The following is a 27,375-nucleotide window of genomic DNA, read 5'->3' on the forward strand; positions in this document are numbered from 1 at the left end:
AGTGTACAATTCCGTCAAATTAGATTTTATTTTACCAACTATATTTTAGCAACTATATACAGCTACAAGTTGTCTGAAGGTAGGCTAATTAAACAAATGTCACTCAACATCACATCACATGTCACTAAATAAAATTTAAACTGTACCTTCAACACTGTATCCAATGAGACGGATACTGTCTGAAATGTTGTACTTGGCGGACTGGATCGTCTTCAAGATCTTGTCAAGAATTGGACGAAGGTATGAAGTAACGGGGAACTGAGGTATGAGGGTTTCTATCTTGGCGTACAGAACATCAAGTAGTCCAGGCAGTTCATCATTCTGATATGATACAGGCTGCTGGCCACTAGGCATGGTGAAAGGTTGCTGCTGCTGTTGCTGAGCCTGCTGTTGCTGAGCCTGTTGTTGCTGAGCCTGCTGTTGCTGAGCCTGCTGTTGTTGTTGAGCCTGTTGTTGCTGAGCCTGTTGTTGCTGAGCCTGTTGTTGCTGAGCCTGTTGTTGCTGAGCCTGTTGCTGCTGAGCCTGTTGCTGCTGAGCCTGTTGCTGTTGCTGCTGCTGTTGTTGTTGTTGCTGTTGTTGTTGCTGTTGTTGCTGCTGCTGTTGCTGCTGAGCCTGTTGCTGCTGAGCCTGTTGCTGTTGCTGCTGCTGCTGTTGTTGTTGCTGTTGTTGTTGCTGTTGTTGCTGCTGCTGCTGCTGCTTGTACATTACCATCCTCTGAAAAAGGATGAAATTGTAGATATTAATATAGTATTTAATTGACGTTTAATAATAACCTAAATATTGCTACATTCACCAAAGTAGTCATGGGTTAGGCTATACTCGGATGAAAATCGCACTTTACTCGAAGTGAATGCCTTTTTCAACCCCCTCTCCCCTTCCACACTATGTATTACATAGTTATTAGTCGTATAGGCAAATCAGCCTTTTCATTTCTAAACATCATGTTTAACTCACCGACAACTCATCAATAGGTCTATCAGAAGCACCGAAGCCGCCCGCATTAGGTTGCTGGAAGAAGGACTGCATTCTGTTGTTCATCATACTGGATCTGCTGGGGAAAAAAAGTTGAAACAAAATAAATTAGAGGAACTTAAATTAAAACTTAAATCTGGATATGATACTGAGTATTGCATACTCTGCGCCCAATGAAAACTCACTATTATTAAGTACCCAGTCAGAGAGTCTGCAACGTAACGTAACGCTCCTGACATTCTCGCTGAACGACAAAAAAGAAACCACGGTGAATGTGAGAAAATGAAAAATTACTGAAACTGAAAAAGTATCCAACCTGTTCATGTCGAAGTTATGGCTTCTGTCCCCAGTAGCCCCGATGTCAGCCAGGTCATGACCAGGTTGGGGCTGGTCTAGAGCGCCCCACTTGTCCTGGCCCTGGTTCAAACTACCAGGGTGGAGTGGGTACTGAGAACTGATGGAGGATATGGGAGCCAGAACAGAGGGCATTGGCAGGGAGGCTGAAATATGTTTAACTGAAACATATTTAATTAAAGTTTAATCTCCACGATTAATTCTCATAGTTCTTCTAAGGAATACAGCATTATTATTACAGGATAGTTTTATATTAGGTCATTTACAGAGGGTTAAATAAAATAAGAAAGACAAGAGTATGTGGCTACAGCTGGGTCGAATAATTGCCAACTTACGAGGAATGTTTTTGCCGTATTGCTGGTAGACTTTAAACTGCTGTTGGGTGCATCCCCCGGGTTGTAGCCGGAGCTGCTCGGGTAGCTGTTCTTGTATTGATGCAACAATAGTGTTAGTGAACCTCTGTCCTTCTTGTCTACATTCAAACCTCTTTCTGTACTCCTGCAACAAGTAAACTATGGTTAAAAACTTAAAGGTTAGCTAGTGAAAAAGAATAGTAAAATACGCGTGGAACGTAAATTTTTTAGCAAGAGAATCGTTCTGAAACAACTGGTCAGTAAAAAGATGAAAAAACTTATTTTTGTACCTTTTCGAGTCGCTTATCAATCTCTTTGAAGGCTTGTTTTACTGCATCAGCTTGCAGTCTCATGCAGGCCAAATCCAAATTGTCGACAGCAACAAACTTGGCGGCATCATTAACCTCCTGCATCAGCTGCATGTCAAGACCTGGCATTGTTTTGGGGATGTTTGGCATGAAGCTCTTCACCAAGTTGTCCTTGATAAGAGTGTTGAGTTGGTCACGTGCGTAAATCAGTACGGCGGCAGCAGCGATACTGCGTACCATAAACTGAGCAGCCATTCTCATCTTGCTCTCCTCGGGGTCCAAGGCAAAGTCCTTCTTTATAATGTTTTCAGCAGTGGTGAGGGTCATATTGATAGACTTCTCAACCACGATCCTACCCATCTTGGTGATAGCAGAGTCTATAGCAGTTTGAACACAATGTGTCAGCTCTGGTCTCTTTTGGAATAGGGGTAACTGATTGTTGATACGGATCTTGGTGTAATCCATTTCTGTAGGCATTGGAGGATGTATCATGGGAGGGATGGGATGTTGCTGGGGCGGAGTTCCTGCAGGTAGTGGCTGTGGAGTGAAGGACTGGGGCGCCATTATTGAGTTCACTGACTTGGGTATGCTCAGAGACACCAACTGAAACGAGAACATGTTATAACAGGCAAAATTGTATCAAACGGGAATGAACAGCTAAGTAATAATTATAAAGTTGCGGATCTAAATGATGATTTAATGACAATTCATCCATCCGACCACTGCCAAATCATAGTGTTTTTAATCACCTGCTCTACTTTGTACTTTTCTTTCAGGTTCTCACACTGAAGAATGTTCTTGACCTTGACAGCGGACATGTCCGTGTTCAAATCCTTGAGAAGCAGCTCTGTCTCGAACTTCAGGGATAGCTGAATAGAAAATTATTTGAGTTAGGGATATACGTTGTGGGAAAATATAAACTGTAGCAATAGTGATTAGAACTTTGAACGAAAATAGTAAAATTGTATGACAAGATGAAAGTACAGTGTAACACTCACATACCTTGATATCGGGAATGTTGTGTATCTCGACTAGCAGGCCCAGGAGGCCCATTGTCCAGGAATTAGGTGGAGCGAAGACCTTACTTTCAGCTACAGCACGGAGCACATTGCAGACGAAGGGAACAGCGAACAAGAGGAACTCTTGATCTTTGGGGACTCCAGCTAGCTGCCCTTTGTGTATGGACTCTAAGATCAGGCTTTTCAAATCTAGATCCTGTTAAAAGAGCAAGTCATTTTATATTGAGATTACCTTTCTTAAATTTATTCTTAATACTGTATCATCTTCAAGGTGTTATTTTTTATTATTTTTTAGAGCATTTTTGTAATGACTCACAATTTGTAGGATGGGCTTGTTTCTCCCCAAAGTGTAAAGTCCCAAGAAAGCTCCCAAATTCTTCAGGTAGCTCTTCTCACTAGCATTGGTTGAGCTCATCGTAGGAGATTTTAACAAAATCTGGGGATGTAAGGATATTAAATAATCAATCCAAACGATCATTCATCAGAGAAGTTTCATGACTAATTGTTTTCAAGTGACCACATTATGAAATCTTTCTAACTTAGGTAGATCATCAAATGTTTACCGGAAGTTATCAAAAAATATATCACCTTAATATTGTTGTAAGTTTCGTGTAGCACATGGGCTGTGTATTCCTTTTGGCTGAGTGTCTCGACAAACTGTAGATAGAGCTGATGGAAGTTGGGCTCGATACTCACTCTCTCTGTAATCAGGTACTGAGCTGCCCACGGGAAGAACTGTTGTTCCACTATTTCTAGCCATTCCTCAGCCTGTATGATTTGTTAATTTATGCGAACAGTATCTAAATTCAGTAAGATATTCTTAAATATTTTAAATAAGTGTTGATGTTATTAAAATACAAACTATCTCCGACTCATTGACAGTACCAGGAAAACAAACATCTAGTAGTAAGTAAAACAAGTTAAACCTTTTGATGTATGTTGTCCTGGGAGATGTTGTTAAAGATAAAGAGAATCTTATCTTGAACTCCTTCTGGCGGTGGCTGGTGTTTTACTTTCAACTGTTCTACGCTCTGAAAGTAATACAAACTCTTATAATCATTTATTGAACAGCCAGACCTCCAAGTTTACTATCTACTCAAGGGCAAAAGTAATGACTTTGAGATGTATATCATTGAAATCAATAAATGAGTCTTGCAAATAACCTTTTTGTCGTCCTGTTCTGGCTGAGTCCAGCCCCCTTGAGGAGTTACGGTTCTAGTAGGGGTCGATCTGCCATGAGGAATGACGGCGTTCTGTTGAACTGGGACTGCTTGGTGGGTCAGGATGTTGGGGGAGGAGGAGGGTGGTAGGTTGAAGCTATTTGTCCCAAGAGATGATCCTATATTGCCAAGGGATGAACCAATGGTACCCTTGGAGGCTGGGTTGTGGAGAATACTCTGAAGATTAAAGGAATTCATCTGAGGTGTTGCATGGGGGGAGGAAGAGGGCGGAGCAGGGTTGAACAAACTGGCCCCACCAGAGTTGGACTGTGCGAACATCCCCAAATTCTGGTTATTCTGATTGTAGTTCGTTTGGTTACCAAACATTGTCTGGAAGGACGATTGCTGTAAAGCACCCGTCCCGAAGCCTTGTTGAGGCTGCTGCTGATTGAACTTGGCTGATGGTGGTTCCTGAGATTCTTCACCGTGCTCGATATATTCCAGAAGTCTTGGCGGAAAGTCTTTATAGTGAGGATTCTTTTCTTTTAGATACCGACAATACTGCGGGTAATCTTTAAGCTTGTGTTTGAATTCTTCGATAGCGTTTATACCAAACATGTACATTTTATGTGTCGGGGGAAACTGAAGGGAGTCAAGGATAATCCTCAGAGCGTAGCCTAGAGAAACGTAAGTGACAAGTCCACGCTCAATGATCCCACCGAACAGTTTTCCTGTTATCTTCAGTTCCTGTTCCGGGTATTGGTTAAAGAATTTATATTCTTCAAATAGCGCATGAAGCATACAGTTAAAAACGTCCTTTTCTCGTTTATCAGAGGAACTCTCGAACTTCTTCAACATGTCGAGAGCAGTGTTGATAGGGATTGATTTTGTGATGATTATTTGCTGGAAGTAGGAGTTTGCCTCGTCCTCAATATCTTTAGGGAAATGGTTCTGATTGATGTTAGACAACGTTTGGTCGAAGTTGCCCATAAAGTTGGGGTTTGAAGTGTTCATGCTGTGTTGGCCTAGTCCCTGTTGTCCTAGGACCTGTTGACCTAACACCTGTTGTCCGATACCTTGCTGACCCAGACTGTTAAACCCACCCTGCCCCAAACTCTGGGACATATTGTTTTGACCCAAGCTGTTGAGGTGGGACGACAAACTGCTCTGACCCAAGTTCCCGAGAGTGTTACTCCCGAATCCAGAGTGGCCCATGTTCATCTTGTTGTGCTGGAAGAGGTTCTGAGATCCAGCTCCCAGAGTGGATTGAGGGGAGGAGGTGCCACCGAGGTTGAGGTGAGATTGTAGACTGCTCTGCAGGTTCCCCTGAGAGATAAGTGACTGTCCTACACCACCCTGCAGGCTCTGACCCAGCCCTGTAGACATCGTGTTCTGTTGGCCTAGCGTGCCGGGCCCTATTCCTGAAATGAGAATAACTTTATTACACGAGCCGGTGCGTTTTGCTCTTAGAAGCTTAAAAGTTTAAAGTTGATAATCATTCTACGGCGGCCGCGACAAACAACCACTTGACAAATACATTACGAGAGACAAGTTGCAACACAAAGTATCAGTGATGTTAAAACGTATACGGAACTTCACAAATGTAGGAACACGTACTACATAGGAGGGCAGGAAACACAATACAGAAAGAAGTGTCATAACAGGTGGCAACGTGCGCACATACCAACACCACGTGTCATGTACACATGCCACGTACACACGTACACACGTACACACGTACACACATACACCACATACACTACTTACACCACGTACACACGTACATCACCTACATACGTACACACACAGTTAAAAAGGACCCACCAACTACGAGTACTTCAAGTCGTGCAGATCAGGAAACATGTACACGGAATCTGTAAGTCGTCACACAGCTCGTAACGGAGAAGAGTAAAGAAACACGAAACTACACACCCGATCTACAATCATGCTACTAAACGGCCGAGTTAGAAAGATAGAGAGAGAGAGATGTGAGAGTGAGAGTTGCAGACAACTACAAAGAATATACTCACAGGAGAATATTATAGCGCGTTGTCAAGCGAGTACTGTGCCCATATGGGGTGTAATGATAATAGTCAGAGCAGCCACTGCCAGCAGCCAGAGAAAGAGAGAGCGAGAGAGAGAGAGAGAGAGAGAGAGAGAGAGAGAGAGAGAGAGAGAGAGAGAGAGAGAGAGAGAGAGAGAGAGAGAGAGAGAGAGAGAGAGAGAGAGAGAGAGAGAGAGAGAGAGAGAGAGAGAGAGAGAGAGAGAGAGAGAGAGAGAGAGAGAGAGAGAGAGAGAGAGAGAGATAGCTCTCCTGACCAAGCGGCAACAGATGGGGACAGCACACAGGGAACTAGGCCAAGAGAGAAAGAGAGCCAGAGAGAGAGAGAGAGAGAGAGGGCACATTACTGCCGTGTCAATGAGCAGCCAACAAATATATTCGTGTGTATATATCCAATAATGTACAGTGAGCTCTTCCAGCTAGTGGAAGTGTATATATTTAATATTATGCAGGAAAAAAGAGAGAAGAGAAGAGAGAGAGAAGAGAGTTCACTCCTCTCACATGTACTAATTCAGGAGAGCGAGTAACTGTTAGCGTGTACAGTAGTAATATACACATTACAGTAGCGTAGTAATATACACATGACGGTAGCGTAGTAATATGCACATTACGGTAGCGTAGTAATATGCACATTACAGTAGCGTAGTAATATGAACATTACAGTAGCGTAGTAATATAATGCACATTACAGTAGCGTAGTAATATGAACATTAAAGTAGCGTAGTAATATGAACATTACAGTAGCGTTGTAATATGAACATTACTGTAGCGTTGTAATATGAACATTACGGTAGCGTAGTAATATGCACATTACAGTAGCGTAGTAATATGAACATTACAGTAGCGTAGTAATATGAACATTAAAGTAGCGTAGTAATATGCACATTACAGTAGCGTAGTAATATGAACATTACTGTAGCGTTGTAATATGCACATTACAGTAGCCGTAGTAATATACACACTAACTCTCCTGCATTACTAACTAGCAATATGTAAGGCGAGCTAATAGACACGGCAAACAATTATATATCTAATGCGGGGCAGAAAGAGAGAGGTTGGTGGTCAGAAAGAACCACGAAACTAAACATTGCACAGAGCAAAACGATCACAGATCACGGCACGGCAGAACTACATGTAGCACAGAGTAAAGCGAGCACAGATCATATTTCAAATTATCCTGTCCCCTGCTGGTGGTGAACGACAACAAGGGTCCCATGTATAACATTTACATGTACACGCGAGATAGGGAGGATACGGACCCTTGTAATTATCTAGTTAAATATCAATTACACCGTCCTGCCCAGATTGTATGAGCTGTACAAGTATTCAGCTGGTAATCTCGCTCCTTTAAATAAAGAGCACGATAACAATCCGCTCAAAATATAATGTGCATATTATGTAATATTTTACAAATTATACACACCACTGCCGCGTGTTGCGTAACAAAATATGTAATACTAATACGAAAGCAGACTACCGCCACCACGCACGTAACCGAGCACAGGAAAGACGGAAGGGCAGGTTTGTGTAACGTTCCGTAGAACTTCCCGCATAACAAAAGAGCCCAGCTAGAGAGAAAGGTCAGGATTAGCAGGAGTGAGAGAGAGAGAGAGAGAGAGAGAGAGAGAGAGAGAGAGAGAGAGAGAGAGAGAGAGAGAGAGAGAGAGAGAGAGAGAGAGAGAGAGAGAGAGAGAGAGAGAGAGAGAGAGAGAGAGAGAGAGAGAGAGAGAGAGAGAGAGAGAGAGAGAGAGAGAGAGAAATGTGATCTCAGAGAAAGAAAGAGAGAGGGGTCGTTGTCCCAACTTTAATGTGCTGGCGTGAGTGAGCTCGAATCAAGAGAGAAAAGCTGATGAAATATATTGAGTACTGAGCTCATGATTTGTGGTCGCGAATATACTTTATATGTTTCTTATTCTTGAGAATGTATTTAACAATATGTAATATTGTAATGATAACTAGTGTTACAGCGACGTGAGTGGAGATAATAAACTGTTGAGAAAAGGTTGACAAATTGTTCATGTTGAGAAAAGGTTGACAAACTGTTCATGTTGAGAAAAGGTTGACAAACTGTTCATGTTGAGAAAAGGTTGACAAACTGTTCATGTTGAGAAAAGGTTGACAAACTGTTCATGTTGACAAATTGTTGACAAATTGTTGACAAAACGTGGTGTTAGCGAACAAGCCATTTCCCACAGGGTCACGACGAGGCGAAATTTTAACTTTAACTTAGGCAACGCCTCAGTAATTTAAACCGTTTAGGAGCAACTTCCTAACTCTCGGAGTCATTGAAAAGCTGGTGACAAGAATATATATTAACAACTCTGGAGTAACGATAACGAGAACATTACCATGTCTTCCAGATTTTTCTGACCGTCTCGCTTCACTGACTAACGATTATATAAAACAAAACCAAAATCCTCAAATTAAGTAAACTCCCACACGACTTATCAACAGTACAAAAGAGTACATTGAGTTGTGTTTCACCTCACAGGATCGTAACACGTATATATAACGGCGTCTAACTTAGAAGCCAGGACCTTAGTAACCGTTACTTAGTAACCAGCGCATGTGTGCCTCTCCTCACCACGTACATCACCATGTGTCGTAGGTCATGTGATGTCATCACATGTCATACGACATATTATAGTATAACCACGTCACCCTACATGTAACAAGGGATTAAGAGCGAGAAGTAGCGAGTACTTAATTGTAACACGGAGTTGAGCAATCTGGTTAACATCTCAGTAGACTGAGTGCCTATTTATAAAGTGTAATTTGTCACACACAGCACACAGAAAGTGCAATGAGGGACCACAAGTGGTACTACTGAGAACACAACAGTACATAATGTACAATGATTGATTGATTCTACACATTGTAAACAAAGATCTGCAATCTGCATCGGAGAAGCACGAGACATGACAAAGGACAAACTGGGACACACAAAATAACAGTCTTTATAAAGTAACATGTTTACGAAACAAAAGAAATTGTGTATAACCTTCTTCCTTACCAGAGGACAGGATATTGTTAGAGGGCTGACTGAGAGAAGTCCTCCTCTGTTGCTGAGCCACTACGGCTGAGAAGGAGCTGTCTGGGGGGATCGGGGGACTGGACGACTGCTGACCATAGTGCTGAAATAAAGGCATTGTCACAGATCATAGTGCTGAAATAAAGGCATTGTCACAGATCTGTGAGAAACAGTTGAAGTGATAAAAAACTTATGAGTAGTTACATTCAAAGGATGACGCAATAACGCTGTCTAAGATAAAAGTAACAATTGAGCAGCCAATGCTTTACATTAAGGTATCAAAATATGTAACGTCTCAAACCACACATTAAATTTTACAAAAAAATGCGATCTTGATTTCTACAGAAAAGACGATATTTATGAAATCATCAAAATCTAACTTGTACGGAATAGAAAAGTAAAAAAACAATAACCGTATGTCTTGTTGCAGTACAATCATAATACGGATTGAGATTATGTTCTTATCAGGACATAAAACTGTACTATCTTTTAAATCATATACTATCTCATAGAGTGTAAGTTCAGTGCAGAATTACAGTTTTGCAGGATTACCATTTTTCTCATGCAGAGATGAAATGTTAATTCAGTAGTAAAATGGTAATTCTATTACAATTGTGTAAGATATTGTTTACCGAGCCACTTGGTTACACATTAGATTGTTCCCAATTCCCTTCACACATTACAACACAGCAACAGAGCAAACTAGGATACCCGATATGGCATTTAAAAAGACAATAATACAAATAGAACGACAGGACATGGCATTAACACGAGGCTCACACTCCACTTAAACAAGGTGCGTGGTTACTGGTTACGTGTAATGCCACACACTTTACTATGACGTCATTAATACCACCTCCAGGACAATGCTCAGTCAGAATTAAGCAGAAAACAGTCAGGCTCAAAATCAGATTAATGGCTTCAGCAAAATCTTTTTAAGCAGTCAGAGGTCAGCCTATTAGGTAAGGTCAGGCTACTGTAAAGTGTAAGGAGTAAACAAGCGATGATCGGCAATAAGAGGAATATATTCTGAGTTTTATAAGGTTCAGTAAAATACCGAGCATGAAACCTTGGCCTGGTCCTAACTTCCAACTCAATATTCATGACTTGATATATTGAGCAAGGTTAATGCAATTCGAGATTGCAGACAAGCATCGCGACGGCGATAAATTTGCGGACTGAGACAATAAAGCGCTGTAAAAATTATTCATTCCCAAATGGCTACGTTGAGAAATTCCTGATTTATGGTTTATCTATAGAGATTAGTCAGCGGTAAAAACGTGTGGTGAGACGCTTTGAAATGTGAGCAATCAGACAGTTGGGCAAATAACATTACAGCAACTGAAGGGAGAGCCTGTATCTCATGTACAACAATAATGGATCCCATTTCATAATAACATGTAACTCCAATAGAGCAATAGAAGTACAGATAGAAAAGAGCAACTCCTGCCGTACAAATTACAGTGTGATTTAATCACTTATGAATGCCTTGATCGGCGGCCCATAGCAACGTCAAGTACAAAACAATCCCTACCTGTAGGATGTGTTTACTGCTGGTGTTATTGTTGTTGACTGTGGTGTTGTTGGCAGCAGCAGAGTTGGTAGTCGTGTTCACCTGCTGGAGCTGTGAAATGCTTCCTCCGAGCACACTGCTCAGACCGTTCGTCATGGCGCCCAGCGGGGCAGACTGGGGTGGTACCATCCGTCAAATATAATAATACAAAACAAAATACTACATATTACTTTACAGCACAGAGAGAGAGAGAGAGGACCGATAATTTAAACAGTGTCCTAGAAAAATGAGCTGATAATTCCCCGTGTAATTTGCCCGGTGTGTAAAGGGAGGGAGAGAAGCCTTACTTACCGGGTTAGGGGTGTTGTTTTGACTCATCAGCTGTGGTAGTTTGTTCTGAAGACTAGACATGCCCCCCAGAGCACCCATGTTGGTGGTGCCCAGGATGTTGCTAGACATGGAGTTGGTGTTTGGTAGCATGGGGTTGCTGGCAGTGCTGGAGGCAATGAGCTGGTTGGCGGTGGTGTTGGGCAGCAGGGTGTTGGTGTTAGCCAGACTGCTTGATAGTATGGAGGTGGTGGTACCCATCATGGAGGAGTTGTTGGACATCATGGGAGTACTGTTCGTCATGATGGAGTTATTGGGAGGCATCATGGAGGCAGCAGGGAGGTGGGTGGTAACCAGGTGGTGAATGTGGTCCTTCACTTCCTGAGAGATGGGAAAGCCGTCAGGTACGGTGGACTGCTGCAGGACTCGCTGTAGACAGTGCAGGACACTCAGCATCACTTCTTGAGGGAGGTGAGGGTTTTTGGGATTCTCGCTATCAAGCTTCCGGGTTAGGTATGTGATAGTCGCCTGTGGAGGTACCGCACATTATAAAGTGAAATAAAGCTTCTTTATAATTTTAAAAGTTTATTCAAAAAATATGCCGCCTGCCAAACCCCAGGCGGCTAGGCTTACGAAACGCGAAGTGTGGGCTGTTTCCTCTCCGCTAGTGCATGAGCAAACTTTCGTAGATTCTAAAATCTTATCGCAAATTTTAATTATATAATTCGTAATTTCGATCGCTTGTTGGCTTCAGTTCGGTTGACATACCCTAACAAAGGGTTCCTGATGAGTGATGAGCTTATCAGTAAGCCACTTGTCAAGTTTGAGATATTCCCTTCTCGAGGCCAGTACCGCTAACTCGATAACAAACAAGAAGTTTGGGGAATGGAGCAACTGGGACAGGGTCTTGAGATCCTGAGCCACGTCCAGGATTCTGGATAGTCGCGTCTGGTCAACTTGTCCGCTGTGAGTCTGATCATGGAGATAGTAGTCGGACATGGCACCCAACATGATCTTCTGGAGGGTGGCTTGTCTGTTTCCGGGTCCGGACCAGCAATAATGTAGGATGATGGCTGAGTTCGGGTGGTTTCCAAGGAAGGTTTGTAGCAGGGATCTTATCATGTCGTCCTGAAAATCAAATTGTTTATTTACGGGATATATTTGAAGACAGTACCACTACCATAGCCGTGAAAAACAGAACATATCTAAGAAACTGTTGTGAGACGAGGGGGAAAAGTTGAATTTAGGGCAATGAGAAAGCCGTACAAACCTGAAGAGTGTGCCAGTTACACTTGCTCTGAAGGAGACCCAGCATGAGAATATCCGGGCAGAGTTTGGCAGGGGTAGTCAGGATGTTCACTACTTCCGCTCGTTCTCCACATTCTCCAATATTCAACAGGGTCTCAATCAGATCCAGTGAGTTCCAAACCTGGGGATAGGGTATTAGTGGGCAAGAAGTTTACTTCGAAATTATGCCGAAAACTGGATTTAAGGTTCATGAATATAAGTGCCTGTCGCCTGACAGTATATTTCTAGATACTTTGAAGTGGCCCAGAATTAAATTTATCTCGACATGTCAATGGCGGTTGTCACTGGGGGTATGCTGTGATTGTAACGTTAAACTGAGCCACTCAGTATTATAATGATCTCACGGTCGAGTAATTTAATCTGTTTAACTAGTAAATGTTGGGTTCTCAAGAATTGAGACCAGTTAGTTGACTCGTCACGATCTCTGCAGAATATTCTTGGTTCCGTAAACTTTGCAGTGTTGATCACAAGATCACATGTCCTGGTTAATGACGAGGTTGGAATCTTTCGGCCGCTCGTTGGGATCACATGTTACGATTCACGTCGTGATAAGAATGATGAGTAATCCGACACTCTACCAGAGACGTTTTGATTATATGCGTGATATTCGTAGCGAGACAGATCCCAACAAGCAATAAGTCCTTAGTCTTGTTCAAAGCAGCCAGTATAAGTACTTGTTCCCCCTACGTTCACTTATCATTTAGTCATATCTTTCAACGAGCTACACAACTATCCTCAGAACAACAACTTCTACAACAGAACATCAACTGCAGATATGGCGAAGCGGATTGGAACTGAAGCTGATTGGAGGGAGAACTTCGAAGCTATCAAACCACTGGGAGAAGGAGGATATGGAACAGTCTGGCTTTGTCGTGAACTTTCTACCATGAAACTGAGAGCTGTGAAAACAGTATGTGACGATAAGATCCGGAACAGGACCTGGTGTGACAAGAAAGAAGATTACCTTCCCAACGAGATAGTCTTGTGGAAGAACCTCAACCATCCTAACATCCTCTCTTTAGTTTCAGTCTACTTCAGCGACGAAGTCTCCCTCTGGTATCTGGTGATGGAGTACCACCCTGGATTTTTAGACCTCTTCTCACACATTCAATATGGGGAGATCATAGATGACAGAGAAGCGGCTAACATTATCCGACAACTGGTCAACGCTGTTTACTACCTCACTCTTCAGAACGTCGACCATCGAGACCTCAAGGACGAGAACATTCTTTACAATCCTACCACACAGCAGATCAAACTGATTGACTTTGGTTCCTCAGCAGCACTCACCCCTGAACCCTACCGCATGTTCCGTGGTACTGATACCTTCATTCCGCCTGAATACTGGGATGCTGGGTACTACTATCCTTTCCATGCTTCTGTCTGGGCTATTGGCTGTATCGCTTACGCCCTCCTTTACGGTGACATCCCTTTTCAGACTCGCGATGATGTGATGATGTTCCTTCACTTGGACTGTTGGGAACCAGCCTCCGTAGACAGAACATTGAGACTTAACTTCCTGAGGGACTGCTTGAACGGAGATTGCAAAACTAGGATCCTCCTTTCCGATCTTATTCATCATCCTTGGCTCAGATCAGATCAGTGTGCTCGTTTTAGAAGGAAACGGTGAAATAATAATTTACAAATACAAACATATTTGTGAGTTGCTATAATATCATGATTTTATGCTATAATGAAAATATACGTTTTTTCTCTTTAGTTAGCTAAAATAAATGAATAAATAAACCAATTTATCTAACCTCTCGAATCTGAACTTCCGGCATGCCTTCCTCTGGAGGACTCTTCAGAATTTCCAATTCGACTTGTTTTCCGAGATTCTTTATGAAGGAAAATTCGGATTCTGACGACAAGCTGTGCTTTATCCATGACAACTGACCCTTCACGTTGGCCCACATTCTGAACGAAAAGAAGGGATGGTCAAAGTTATTACAATATTACCGTTAAAACATATCATGTAGATATTATAATTTATATATAGTGTGCAAGTACCCTAAACTTTAAAATAGACTTACCGGTAGATTGCAGTGGTTGGGAATGGCTCAGTGGTCGCAAGATTGTAGGCTTCGAGGATGAAGTTTAAGCCCTGGACATCGGGAACGAAGAACTCAGGATAATCAAGTTCTATAATCACCTCTCTCCAATCCAAATGTGGTACCTGCATTTTTTTTAAAGGTTCACTTCGAAAATCATCCCATTCTTGATAATATAATTACTCTTACACTACTAGGATTCATGAGTAATTAATAATATTATTAATTAAAATAGTATTTGTACATAAATTCTTTTGTAAATTGGTCATTAGAACTACCGGCACCAAACAAACAACAAGTTCATAGTATTTTATTGACACAGAAAAATCTTTACCTTCTGAGATAGCACGAAAATTAGATTCTTGATGTTCCAAGAGGTCGAATTTGCTGGAGGTTCTGGTTTATCTGTCCATGATAGGGAGGAGTTAATGTTCTGTAGACTTATCTGAAAAAAATTATTTGTTAAAACAACTAAAAACTTAATCAACTATTTAGCTTGTTGATTGTTACACACTTTTAAGTTAACATTTTCACGTACCACGGTATCGTTGCCATTCTTCGGTGTTTGAACCATCATGCCCAGAGTTTTGGCAACAGTCCTAGCAGTTATCTCTGATTTGATAACATTAAATAGGCCTTGTAACTCGTCAACACTGAAGACAAGCTAGTTATAATATTATATTAAAACCAGGATTATTAAAACTTTGACAAAAAGCTAAGGGCGCACACGGAGTTGAACCATGGACCTATCGATCTGCAGTCGATTGCTCTACCACTGAGCTATACACCCGTTGGAATAATGACGATTTTCACATAAATATACTTCAGAAAGTTTAATCAACTGCTCAGTAGACAGATCTGTCACTTCCATTTCACCCACAAGCAGGGCGTCTAGAAATTTTTCCGTTGAGAGTAACCTGTGATCTCATCGATCACGTTATCAGTTGTACATCACACAAAGAAAAGTTCTAACGTAATTAATCACGTGATGAAAAACCGCGCGTGGCTGCGTCGCGCCGCAACTACTCTCTCGACAGAAAAATGTTCATTGTAAACTAGTACTGTGGCTCTACTTACGACTCTGCCCCAGTTTGAAGGATCGAAGATTCTAAGGAACCTGGAACTTGGACAGAATTTAACATGTCATCTATTTAATCCTCATTTCTCATTGATTTACCTGTCACAGCAAGAATATCCACACTCTTTAATGAGTTCGGGCAGGTTGTGGGGGTCCGTTTCCAGGCTGTTGTTAGCCGGAGTGGAGTGCAAACTGCAGATAATTATACAGTTAGAGTTCTTGTTTTGTTTGGTAAGCCAGCTGGATCATAAGAACCTTGTCACTTGCGGTATAACAACTATCTAAGAAAGGTAAGTTGCACTGTATGTACATTTTGTTTTAGACTCAGACACCGGTATAACAAATTCTATGGAAGAAACCATAAAACATAAAGATAGCGAGAGCATGACTGAAACTTTTAACCTCGCAAAGAACTCACCTGTTTCTATAGATAGTTGAGTTATGCAGCAAGGGAACCAGGATTATGGGACAGTTATCAATGGGGAAGACTTGACGCAGATGATCGATAAGCAGATCCTTATCAGCAGCGGGAATGTTATTTTCTTTGAGGACGTGACTGATGGCATAGTAAACTACGTGTACGGGCAGCTCTCTGATGGTCGTGTCTCCGTCCTTCAGATACTGTCGCAGTACGTTGCAGATCTTAGTGTCCAGGACTGTGATCGCTGCAATGAATTGTATTAAATACTCTGCTTTTTAAGGCCTGTTTATAAGGTTGTTTATAAAACCTTTTTTATGGTTTATAACAAACAATACTTACTGACTGAACAGCTTTTGGTGGAGTGACGTGTAAATACTACGTGTAAATTTTGACTATTCTAACGCTATGCCCGTTAAATACTGTCATTATGTATTTTATTAGACTTTGATAGCTAACATAATTTGGGTGATTTGGACTGCTTCGAATACCTGACCATTCTTTTACTTATACAAGTTCTTTGAACAAGCTGAATTTATAAATCATGGAGATAATTGATCTGTAATGGGATAATTAATCTGTAATGAGCCGCCTTATCAGTTATCGAGCTAACAAATAACATCACTCAAAGTGTTTACTGGAAAATGTGGTATTACGTTACAACTTCTGACTGGATTAAAACATATTTAGACATAATCAAGTGAAGGTAAATGTAAAATGAGTGACGTATGAGGTGACGTCATGTTTGCGGAGGAGGAAACGCGTGAGATTGTTAGTAATAATCAGTTATGTGACATAACGTCTCACTTCTGTCACTATATAATTAACTGCGTGTGTCCAGTGTGACAGTATTACACGAGTACGTGATACAATGTACCTTAGCATACAGCAGAACTTGTGATATAACATATAATATATCACCCTTACAACAGTGTACCTTATAATATCCGTAATGTACTAGCTAACTTATGTCCGTTTCTTTGAAATGCACACTTTACTTGTCACCGTTCCAGAACTTTCAGAGCGGGAGATGTGGGACGTATGTGTTTCCGGGTAGGGATTTGTTGCCAGATGTGTAGTTAACTAGTGTATATATAAGCGGTGGTGTAAGGGAGGCGGTGTAAAGTGTGACTAAGGACTTACTACCCAGATCAATCACACCAAATCACACATAGTGTAACACTAAGTAGTTGGCTAAGTATAACAAGTGTGAACAAGAGCGCCTATTAAACCGTGTACTCTGTAACTTTACTAGTGATTTATTGTAGAGTGTAGATTGGATAGAAAGTGGACGTAACATGAACGTGGTTTTAGTTATAATGTGATGTTATTAACTGTTATCATTCAGGATGTTTTGACTTGGTTACTTTGGAACTTGGAATCACTGTTTTACTTTGTACTAAATGGCGACGAGGATTATAGAACCCATGCAACTGGACAACGTAGAGGATTGGCTTGAGCGGTTGGACCAAGCAATTTCATGTTGCATAGTCCAAGAAAAACTGACAGAAGAAGAGGCCAAAAACAGTTACTCAGTATCGTTGTTGTTGTCGAACATTGGACAAATGGGGTACAAGGTGTTGAAATCATATTGTGCACCGGACAAACCTGCCAAGAAAACATACAATGATCTTGTAAAACTGCTGACCGAAAATCTGGCTCCAGCGTTAGATGCGGTATCAGAAGGGTATCGTTTTAACCTGATGAAGCAGGAATCTGGAGAGGGGCTAAGCCTTTACATGTCGCGAGTCAAGGAAAAGGCAAATGTGTGCAACTTCGGAACTTTTTACGACCGTATGGTCAAGGACCGTTTTCTGTATGGATTGAGAGATTCGAATATCAGATCTTATTTGCTAACTAAAGCAAACTTGGACACATCTGCAAAAGTCCTAACAGCAGCTATAGCAAAAGAAAACGCGATGACAGCTAATTCAGCCATGTCAGGTTACGGGTCAGCACCATCTGCTCATTTTGTCCATAAAAAACACCATTATGGGGGACAATCGGAACAAGGTCAGATGAAAGGTTATCGCCCTGGTGATAAAGGACTGGTTTGCTCAAAATGTACATTGAAGGGCCATAAGGCTCCGGATTGCAAAGTGAAATGTAGAAACTGTCACCAGACCGGTCATATCAGAGCAAACTGTTTGAAGGGGAAACGCCCAAAACAGAACAATGTGGGTGAAGCAGATGATGATGATGTTTACGGGGATCAGGAACATGAGTATATGATGAAAGTGGATGTTTTATCGGAGGATTCTCCAGTTATATGTAATCCTGATCTGTCACCTGAACCTTGCATCTATCTACCTGTTGATCCAGTCAACTATCCCCTCAAGGGGAACTCTGCTCCTGATTTCCAACATTCTCATGACGAGAATGACTCATCCAACTCCATGGGGAGTTCGAGTTTGAGTGAAGCTGAATCTGCTGTAAGTTATGATTGTACAGTAGAATGTATGTCGACTGTGTCGAGTAGAGTTTGTTCTGAAAATCAAATTTCTGTTTGTGAATCCCGTGATATGGTTTGTCATTTTCGAAGTAGAAAACCCATGATTTTGTTATTACTAAATGGGAAACCAGTCGAGTTTGAATTAGACACTGGTGCTGCTTTAACATGTATTTCTAAACCTAAGTTTTCACAGCTAAATTTGAATGATTGCAAGTTGATAGATAGTGTTAAAACTCTTTGTGTAGCCAATGGTCAAACAGTTAACGTTTGCATGATTGCCAAAACATCCGTCAAATTTAATGGAACATATCATGGAGAGATGAATTTGCATGTGGTGGACTCTTGCTTTCCTACCTTGCTGGGTCGGGACTGGATCGAGAGACTTTTCGGGCCAGAGTGGTTCGGTAGGCTGGTTAATGCGGCAACTGTATCTACTAGTGAATGTCATGAGAAATTTGCAGAAGAGATGAAGAAAAGTCCCATTTTCATGCCTGGAGTAGGAGTTGTGAAAGGGTACGAGGCCCGTTTAAACCTGAAAGAAGGAGCTAGGCCGAAGTTCTGCAAAGCTAGAGTGACAGCTTTCTCGATTAGGGGGAAAACAGAAGATACATTGAAACAGATGATAGCAGAGGGCCTGCTGGTTCCTGTTGACAATTCAGAGTGGGCTTCTCCCATTGTGCCGGTGGCCAAGCCAGATAAAACGATCAGAGTGTGTGGAGACTACAAGTCCACACTCAATCCTGCACTAGATACCAAGACTTACCCTCTTCCGACAGTTGATGAATGCTTTGCTGGCATGGTTGGAGGAAAACTGTTCTCGAAGATTGATATTAAGAGTGCCTACAACAGCTTACTCTTAAGGAAATGTGATCAAGCTCTGACGACTCTGAATACTCAGCTTGGTTTACTAATGTGGACACGCCTTCCTTTTGGCATCAACTCAGCTGGAGCTCAATTTCAAGCTACAATCGATGAAGTACTGACAGGGATTCGTCAAACCTGTTGCCGGGTGGATGACATTCTGATAACGGGATTTAATGACGAGGAACACATGTCAAATGTCAGACAGGTGATAAAGAGACTGGAGGACGCTGGATTTCGCTGCCGATTAGACAAATCTGAATTCATGCAACCTTCGGTGATTTACTTGGGTCACGTGGTGTCTGCCCAAGGGATAAAGCCTGTCAGCTCAAAAGTGGAGACTCTGGTGAAAGCTCCATTTCCCGAAACGAGAGAACAGCTGGTTTCGTTCCTCGGAGCCGTGCACTACGCCAGGTAACATGTCGACTGTCATTGAACCTCTCAACCAGCTCAGATCGGCACAGACAAAGTGGGTATTTGGGAAAGAACAGAAAGAAGCGTTCAACAAATTGAAGGAAATGCTAACGTCTGAGAGAGTACTTGCGTTTTACGATCCTTCTGTTCCTCTAAAAGTAGATTGTGATGCAAGTTCACTTGGTCTTGGTGGGGTGATATCGCATAAGTATTCTGATGGTACAGAAAAACCGATTGAATTTGTGAGTAGGACATTGACTGATGCGGAGAGGAGGTATTCTCAATTGGACAGAGAGGCGTTAGCGATTATTTGGTCCCTAAAGAAGTTCCACAAGTATGTTTACGCGGTCCACTTCCAGTTGGTGACGGACAATAAACCTCTCCAATATATTCTGCATCAAAACAAGGGTATTCCAGAGATGGTGATTAGCCGATTACAAAGATGGGCTTTGATTCTAGCTAATTATGATTACACCATATCATACCGTCCGACTGGAAAGCATGCAAATGCTGATGTATGCTCTCGTTTCCCATTGAAAATCAAAGACACACCTGCTAGTACACACCCGGACAGTCTAGTTTGTGACGGTGTAAATGAGTGTGAAACGTGTAAAGATGAAATTTACACTGTCTTTGTTGGAGAGGATAATCCGTTGTTGAACTCTGCACTGATCTCTAAGATGTCGAGAACAGATTCGTTACTTGCTAAAGTTATAATGTTTACTCTGGAGGGATGGACTAAAAGACCGAAAGTTGTTAAGAACAAGACAATTTCAGGAGATTCTTTTGAGGCTGCTTTTAAACCGTATTATGAGAAACAGACGGAACTCTCTGTGGATAAAGGATGCTTGATGTGGGGTGGACGGGTTATCATTCCAACTAAAATGAGACCGGACGTTCTGGAGCTATTACACAGCACCCACATGGGTTCATCAGCTATGAAGAACATGGCCAGGAGGTACATGTGGTGGCCGCTGATGGATGCTGAGATAGAGAAAGTGTCTAAGACGTGTAAGAGTTGCCAAAGTGTACAGCCACTGCCGAAGAAAGCTCTTCCACGCCCGTGGGACGTTCCAGATCAACCATGGCAACGACTGCATTTGGATTTTGCTGGTCCCTTCCAGGGTTCTATGTGGTTAATTGTCGTGTGTGCGTATTCCAAGTGGTTGGAAGTGAAAGACATGAAGCAAAATACGACGGCTGCAAATCTGATTAAGAAATTGAGGGAGTTATTTGCCTGTTTTGGACTCCCAAAGGTTTGTGTAATGGATAATGGTCCGCAGTTATCTCGCTCTACGGAGTTTGTAACGTTTCTGTCGAAGAACGGAATCAAGTGCGTCCCTATTCCCAGTTACCATCCCAGTAGTAATGGCCAAGCTGAGAATCAGGTACTTCAATTTAAACGTGCTATTAAGAAAATGACAGCTGATCATCCGGGGGATATCACAACCAAACTCTCACAATGGTTGTTTCAGTACCGAAACACTCCGCACAGCACCACCAGGATAGAGCCTGCCGTTCTTATGTTTGGACGTCGACCTAGAACTGCGTTAAGTTTGTTGAATCCGTGCACAAACGATTCTAAATATGAGGAAAAAGTTGCTGAACAGCGAGAGAAACTCCGGAGTCAACCCTTAAGATCTTTTGACGTCGGAGATAAAGTGTATTATTGGGATGTTCGCCACAATAAGTGGAATGAAGGTGTCGTTCAGTCACTTGAAGGATCAAAGATTGTGATTATTGAAGCAGAAGGACAGGGGTCTTTAGTCCGAAAGCATCTCGACCATGTGGTAAAGCGGGTAGAAAGTTAGAGTAAACCCGTACAGCCTCCTATAGTTGCATTAAATAATGGTAAACCTGACAGTTTAGAAATGGCATTACATAATGGCAAGCCTGATAGTGTAGACCACAGTCTGGGACAGACTAGTACTGAAGTAGTTGAACAAGAGCAAACTAAACCTGACGGTATTGCAGTAGAGCATGAACCACGTCCCAGACGCCACGTTACTGCACCTGACCGGCTAAGTTATGATAAGTTAGGAGGGAAATAACCTTTAAGGTTATATTGTAATGTCACAGAATCACTATAAATTTTAAGACTGAACGTTGTAAGAGACAGGACTCACATCATATTTTTACTTGTAATGTATTGCCGATTTTAACTATTGAATTAATGTTGTAAGAGACAGGACTGAAAACTGATTTACCGTATGTTATTTAATTTATACCGTGAATAAATTTTTACTACCAAATCGAATTGAACAAAGGAAACGTGTTTTTTGAGGATGTTTTATTATTACATTTCAGATTTATTTATTTGTATCAGTAGTACTAAGATTTTAGAACGTTGACAAATTGGAATTTTCCGATAATTTATGGTTCGACTCGAATTTTGGAGTCAAGTGAGGCACTTTGCGCCATGTGTGGGACAAATTACTGTAACGTATCTTTTTCTACTAGCAAAATGAAAGTTAATTTTATAGAAAGTTTTTCGCGCTGCAGTATGCATAGATTTTAAGCGTGCCATGCCGCGCATTGAGCACGTATGTTTATTTATTATTTATTGAATTTCAATGTTTGACGAGTTCATATTTTAAATAGGGGGATGTTATAATGTGATGTTATTAACTGTTATCATTCAGGATGTTTTGACTTGGTTACTTTGGAACTTGGAATCACTGTTTTACTTTGTACTAAGTAGCTACGTGTTTTTATGACCGAAGTAATGGTGCACCGAACAAAACTTGCAGCTGCTATTCTTGTTATGATACTTTTAATTTCATAATACTTTTTGGTGCATTTGGCAGGGATCACAGCTAAATTAGTGTCAGGTAAAGCAGTATCCAAACTCTATTTCATCCGGGGGTACTCTAGTCTCTAGGCGAGAAGTGGTGCTCGACACTTCTCGACTGAATATTTCCGGGTAACTCAATGAGTCATCATGCGAAGAAATGTTAAAATAAACCGTAGAGCTTTGTGGTTGTACGATGTAAACTGTAAAGGTACGATGTAATGGTATGGAAGCCCTTTAACCCCAGTCTACCATTAATGTCAAGGGATGAGTATTATTGTTTATTTGTGACGGACGTGTCACCCCCCCCCCCCCCCCCCCCCCCCCCCGCCCGCCCCCCCCCCCCCCCCCCCCCCGGCCCCCCCCCCCCCCCCCCCCCCCCCATTTAACTTATTCGTCTCTTTGAAATGAGAGTAGTTCGAGTTTTTCCACTTGATCATCTGCAGATCTACCAGTAATTCAGATCATCAGCTGATTTTGTGGTTATAATGGTCTATAAATGTCTTATATCTTTGTTGGGTTCCACAGAGAGCCATAGTAATCCAGATTCCAGCTAACTGATCTCGAACAAGCTCGTAGCGTGGCGGTGTTTATTTTTAGTGTAATACTCACTACCTGCTCGGTGGTTCAGGAGAGAGAAGCAACTCACAAGTGTATTAAGGTGTATGAGTGCTATTAGTATTTTTACTTTCATTCTCTGCACACATACGCACAGTGAACATCTCAGGAATATCCAAGAAGCCCGACCCAGTCCGCGGACAAGTCCTTAGTCCACGGACTACTATGATCAGCCCAAGCAGGGTTCACATTACCGCAACCTGTGTGAACCCAGCGGACTTGGTCGGGCTCCTTGGATACTGTCCAAATCTCAACAATAGGGTGAAGCACCTGATCACATGATCACATGATCTATCGGAACTGAAAACTGAGTAGAACCTCGGTTACTACTTTATAGGTATTGTATTGTGTAAGGGTTTATGTATGTGTGGTATCGGTGTGTAAACACAGTGAAACATTTACTAACGACCATTAACTGCTATTATACTAAACTATAAGTTAGCTACTATTATACTAAACTAAAGTTAGCTTGTAGAATTAAAATCATTATGAGAAGCAGGACATGCTGCTCTTGTTCGGGCATACGATAATATAATATACCATGTACTGTATATATTGTATACTACTATTACTACTACTATGTCGGAACAAAGTTCAATCTACGCCAGATAACCCCCTCCATATATCCCTGTCCCGCAACAGGGTTCGCAGTTCCTCTTTGGAGTTCGTCCCAACTTCCTTCAGTAACATAGACAAGTAGCTTTGTCTTGGTCGGCCTATTATATATTATGTAATATTGTATATAATTTAATGGTCATGTGTGTAAGTCTGGACATTACATTATATAACCATCTAAACCAGGAGCCCACATACAGACTACAGAAGTAGTCTCTGCTAAGTACTAGTACTAGGTAGTCTAGGTTAAATGTAATAACATACTTGCAGTTAATACTGACCAGTGACCATCAGCTAACATGTTACATATAAGACTGTATGAGGAGTGAACATTATGCTAGTTACTTCTATACTTTCAGAACAAAAACCACCAAATCGCACAAACGGACATAGGACTGTCAGAGTAAGTTTAAATATAATATCGTGGTTTTAAATCGGGAACTGTTCGTAAGAAAGGTAGACTGTTGCAGCTCATCAAATATTCCGTTATAAAGTAATGACTTGCCGTCTTCTATTCTACTACAGTGTACCTCTCAAGTCTCATCGGGCGACTATAAAAACTTATAGCAACCGTTATAATAACAGTGGTAACCAAAGAGGACGGATGTGGGATACATTCAAAGTATTTGACACTGATACTATTTTTTAAATTAATAGGTTAGAGGGAAAAAAAGTCAATCAAAATACATACCTTGCTTCTGGATTTCTTGATCGGGAGATTGACTGAGGGCGAGTGCGAACACAATCTGATAGTAAATGTTATCATTTTATATTAAAGCTTTTTATTCTTTAAATGTATGTATGAGAGATTATTAGAGAGAATTATGAGGGATATAAAGAGTCAATCCATGTATAGAAAATTAATATCATTAGTTGAATTACTTCTCTTCCTTTGTCCTGTGTTCAAAATATGGTCACTTTTAGCTAGAGACTGCCTTCAGTACATCCGACAATAAATTATAACTTGTAACAGAAATAATACTCACTTCGTTTAGAGGTGACAGCCGTAAAACTTTAACCAGTGAAGGAAAGAGAGAGGGGGAAGGGCGTAGTGTACCTTGCGTTGCGTAACATAGTAGCCCGATAAAGTTGGGCTTCAACATCAAGTTCTTTGCCTCTTGTATGAGGATCTGGGTCTAAAAAATAGCGATCTTCAGTTTGCAAAACTCTGAATTTTCATGATAAGAATAATTCTACATCTAGTCCACTCTGCAATAAATTAAAATTTTAATTTAGTAACAAACCTGATGAAAATCCTTGCCAGTGCTCTTGCCATCACTGCTGAACTCTACTTGGCTAAAGAGGGTATGAAGAATGTGCTTCTCCGCCTCCTCCCCATGCCGTTCTACCAACTGAGAACATTATACATTATACAATATACATTATACATTATACAGTGAGAATATTCATTTGAACCACAATGGGATGTACATGGTTGAATACCAGTCTGATATTATATTATATAGATTCCACACAAAAACAGTAAGTGCGATTTTTAAATTCATTTATGGGCAGGACCAATCTCCTCAGGCGTTGGTAAAATCTCCTTTAGTTAAAAACTATATTAATTCCGTTTATCACAATTACCTGATTGAGCTCCACGATGGAAGATTTGTTGTTTTTCTTTGTTAGTGATGCTATGAGATATGTTATTTGCGATAAAGCTAATCCACAAGCATTCATACCACCTGGATGGTAATAAAGTTACAGTAACATAAATTTGGAGAAGATTGGAAAAGATATAATACAGTGAAACCTCTTTATACCGGACCTCTCGGGGGAAACGGAAAATGTACGGTATAGGGACTAGAGAAATTCACATGATCCCAACCCCGGCCCCAGTATCTGTAGCCTCTCAATAACCTGTCAAGAATCTTATATTATGTCCAATTAGATCCTAATATTCATGTATTGTGTCGTATTGTGAAGGAATATGTACTCAAACTCACCACCAAATGCGATAAAAGCTATGATACATCACACTCTTGCGCAAAACGGGCTAATTAACTAAGAGTCTGGGGGAAAGAAGGGGACCGGTATATCAAGGTACCCACTGTAGAGAGGCACGGTATATCAAGGTACCCAGTGCAAGTGTAGAGAGGCACGGTATAGAGAGGTTTGCATTTGACTGTAATAAGTCATATACAGACCTGCTTGAGCCACAAGTACGGCCCAGAGCAGGGCAATCAGAATGGACCAGTATCCAAAATCCTAATTAACTAGCAAGGAAGGTAAAAGGTAACAATAGGTAAAAATATATATACCAATACTACACCAAGTATACTGTAAATAGTTAATTTGTAGCATCTTTTCATGTGCATTGTGCATGTATTGATGTCTATTAAGTTAAACTTACTTTCCCAGGGCTGTGTCATAGTATGAAACCCATCATTTCATGTCAAGTTCATCCTGTTTGGAACTGGTTAGTAAATAATACATCAGTGTGGTAATTCTTTCAGCTAATAAAAAAAGTATATTGCATTACTTTTTACTCTGTGATGCATTGCAGAAGGAGGACACACGGCTTACAGTTAATCAAAAATCCTTAATCTATAAGTACGTTTGTGCACATACGCATTTGTGTTTCATGCAATTATTTTCTAAACACTTGGCTTAGGTCCCGTGTGCTGTAATATAACTACAAAAATTAAATTTTTTTAAACCATCAAATCAAATCAAATCAAATCAAGAATAATAACATTATGATGATTTTGATTAGGAAAACAAGTTTTAAATTTTGGTATTTATTAATAACAATCAAAACATATCATATCATAGAAGTAAAGCCCCGCGTTGGTTCGCTGCCTCAGTAAGGTGAATAATTTAAGCTTGAAGGTGCGACACGCATTAACAAAACCTCACACGGCGATCACATGATCTCGAGGACCTGTGAACGCCAAATTTAATTTAAAGTTTTTAAGAATCATACATCATACTATCACAAATTACTCATGTGCTGGAGTTGTTGGAGTGCGGATTGTCAGGTATTTCATTTATTCATACATAGTCGGTTTAAAGCTGTTTATTTAGAACTCACTAATGTTGAAACTATAAAAGCAGAACGCAGGTAATGGACAATATACCGAAGACAATACCAAGGACCCGAGGACCCAATACCAAGGATCATAATATAATTTTATTGTAAATAAAGGATAGAATTTAAAACTTGTTTCATTAAAACTTGTTTCACTATCGTTTCATTGCATTAGTTCACCTTAATAAAGAATGAAGTTAAATGGAGAAAAGTCACTTTTATCACTGATCGATTCTGGAAAAGCATTTAACAGTGTGTCTGTTTCTTGCCTCATATCTAGAAGATCTCGATTAGTATAGGCATTAAAGATAAACTTCTTTGTATCATACAGTCTATAACATACAAGCTTTATCTAAGTTTTCTTTATCTTTTCTTTTCGTTACTATGTATTGTGATTTGCTAATTGCAACACTTGAATTGATTGTGCTCTGCCAATTGCATCACTTGATTTAGTTGTATGTACAGTATATACTTTATCTATGTTTTCATTATACAAATTCATTCTAACAATATACACAGATAAATTCAGCGATAGTAGTTGTCTAGCTAAAAGGATAGACAGCCTCACAAATATAATTATATCTACAAATCAAATCAATTTCAAATCAAATCAAGAATAATGACCTGAACATCATC

At 40.8% G+C, this 27,375-nt stretch overlaps 1 protein-coding gene and 1 non-coding gene across 11 annotated transcripts in view; both read right to left on the reverse strand.

Annotated features, from left to right (window-relative positions):
* LOC134822727 (CCR4-NOT transcription complex subunit 1-like) overlaps positions 1-26,116 on the reverse strand; it is a 36,592-nt gene extending 10,476 nt beyond the window's left edge. For 2 of the 10 annotated variants that reach the window (XM_063833992.1, XM_063834009.1), the window contains exons 1-27: positions 26,062-26,116; positions 25,293-25,393; positions 24,950-25,057; positions 24,692-24,841; positions 24,397-24,451; positions 15,955-16,201; positions 15,636-15,728; positions 14,997-15,111; positions 14,793-14,903; positions 14,441-14,583; positions 14,168-14,324; positions 12,370-12,528; positions 11,868-12,227; positions 11,124-11,627; positions 10,794-10,946; positions 9,230-9,362; positions 4,170-5,587; positions 3,933-4,037; positions 3,595-3,774; positions 3,323-3,442; positions 2,990-3,202; positions 2,737-2,856; positions 1,970-2,590; positions 1,662-1,824; positions 1,289-1,472; positions 955-1,051; positions 147-714 (exon numbers count right to left, since the gene is read on the reverse strand). In XM_063833992.1, the coding sequence (XP_063690062.1) occupies positions 147-714; positions 955-1,051; positions 1,289-1,472; positions 1,662-1,824; positions 1,970-2,590; positions 2,737-2,856; positions 2,990-3,202; positions 3,323-3,442; positions 3,595-3,774; positions 3,933-4,037; positions 4,170-5,587; positions 9,230-9,362; positions 10,794-10,946; positions 11,124-11,627; positions 11,868-12,227; positions 12,370-12,528; positions 14,168-14,324; positions 14,441-14,583; positions 14,793-14,903; positions 14,997-15,111; positions 15,636-15,728; positions 15,955-16,201; positions 24,397-24,451; positions 24,692-24,841; positions 24,950-25,057; positions 25,293-25,393; positions 26,062-26,080 (6,397 nt within the window). In that variant the 5' untranslated portion in view covers positions 26,081-26,116. Of the gene's footprint in view, positions 1-146; positions 715-954; positions 1,052-1,288; positions 1,488-1,661; positions 1,825-1,969; positions 2,591-2,736; positions 2,857-2,989; positions 3,203-3,322; positions 3,443-3,594; positions 3,775-3,932; positions 4,038-4,169; positions 5,588-9,229; positions 9,363-10,793; positions 10,947-11,123; positions 11,628-11,867; positions 12,228-12,369; positions 12,529-14,167; positions 14,325-14,440; positions 14,584-14,792; positions 14,904-14,996; positions 15,112-15,635; positions 15,729-15,954; positions 16,202-24,396; positions 24,452-24,691; positions 24,842-24,949; positions 25,058-25,292; positions 25,394-26,061 lie in introns of all 10 variants that reach the window. The other 8 variants (XM_063833950.1, XM_063833969.1, XM_063834025.1 and 5 more) reach the window with 7 other exon arrangements.
* Positions 15,177-15,248, reverse strand: Trnac-gca (transfer RNA cysteine (anticodon GCA)). The gene has a single exon. It is a non-coding gene; the product is annotated as a tRNA-Cys (tRNA).
* Positions 26,117-27,375: the final 1,259 nt, after the last annotated feature.

Source organism: Bolinopsis microptera, chromosome 1 (assembly GCF_026151205.1).
Source record: "Bolinopsis microptera isolate Bmic1 chromosome 1, MBARI_Bmic_1.0, whole genome shotgun sequence".
NCBI lineage: Eukaryota > Metazoa > Ctenophora > Tentaculata > Lobata > Bolinopsidae > Bolinopsis > Bolinopsis microptera.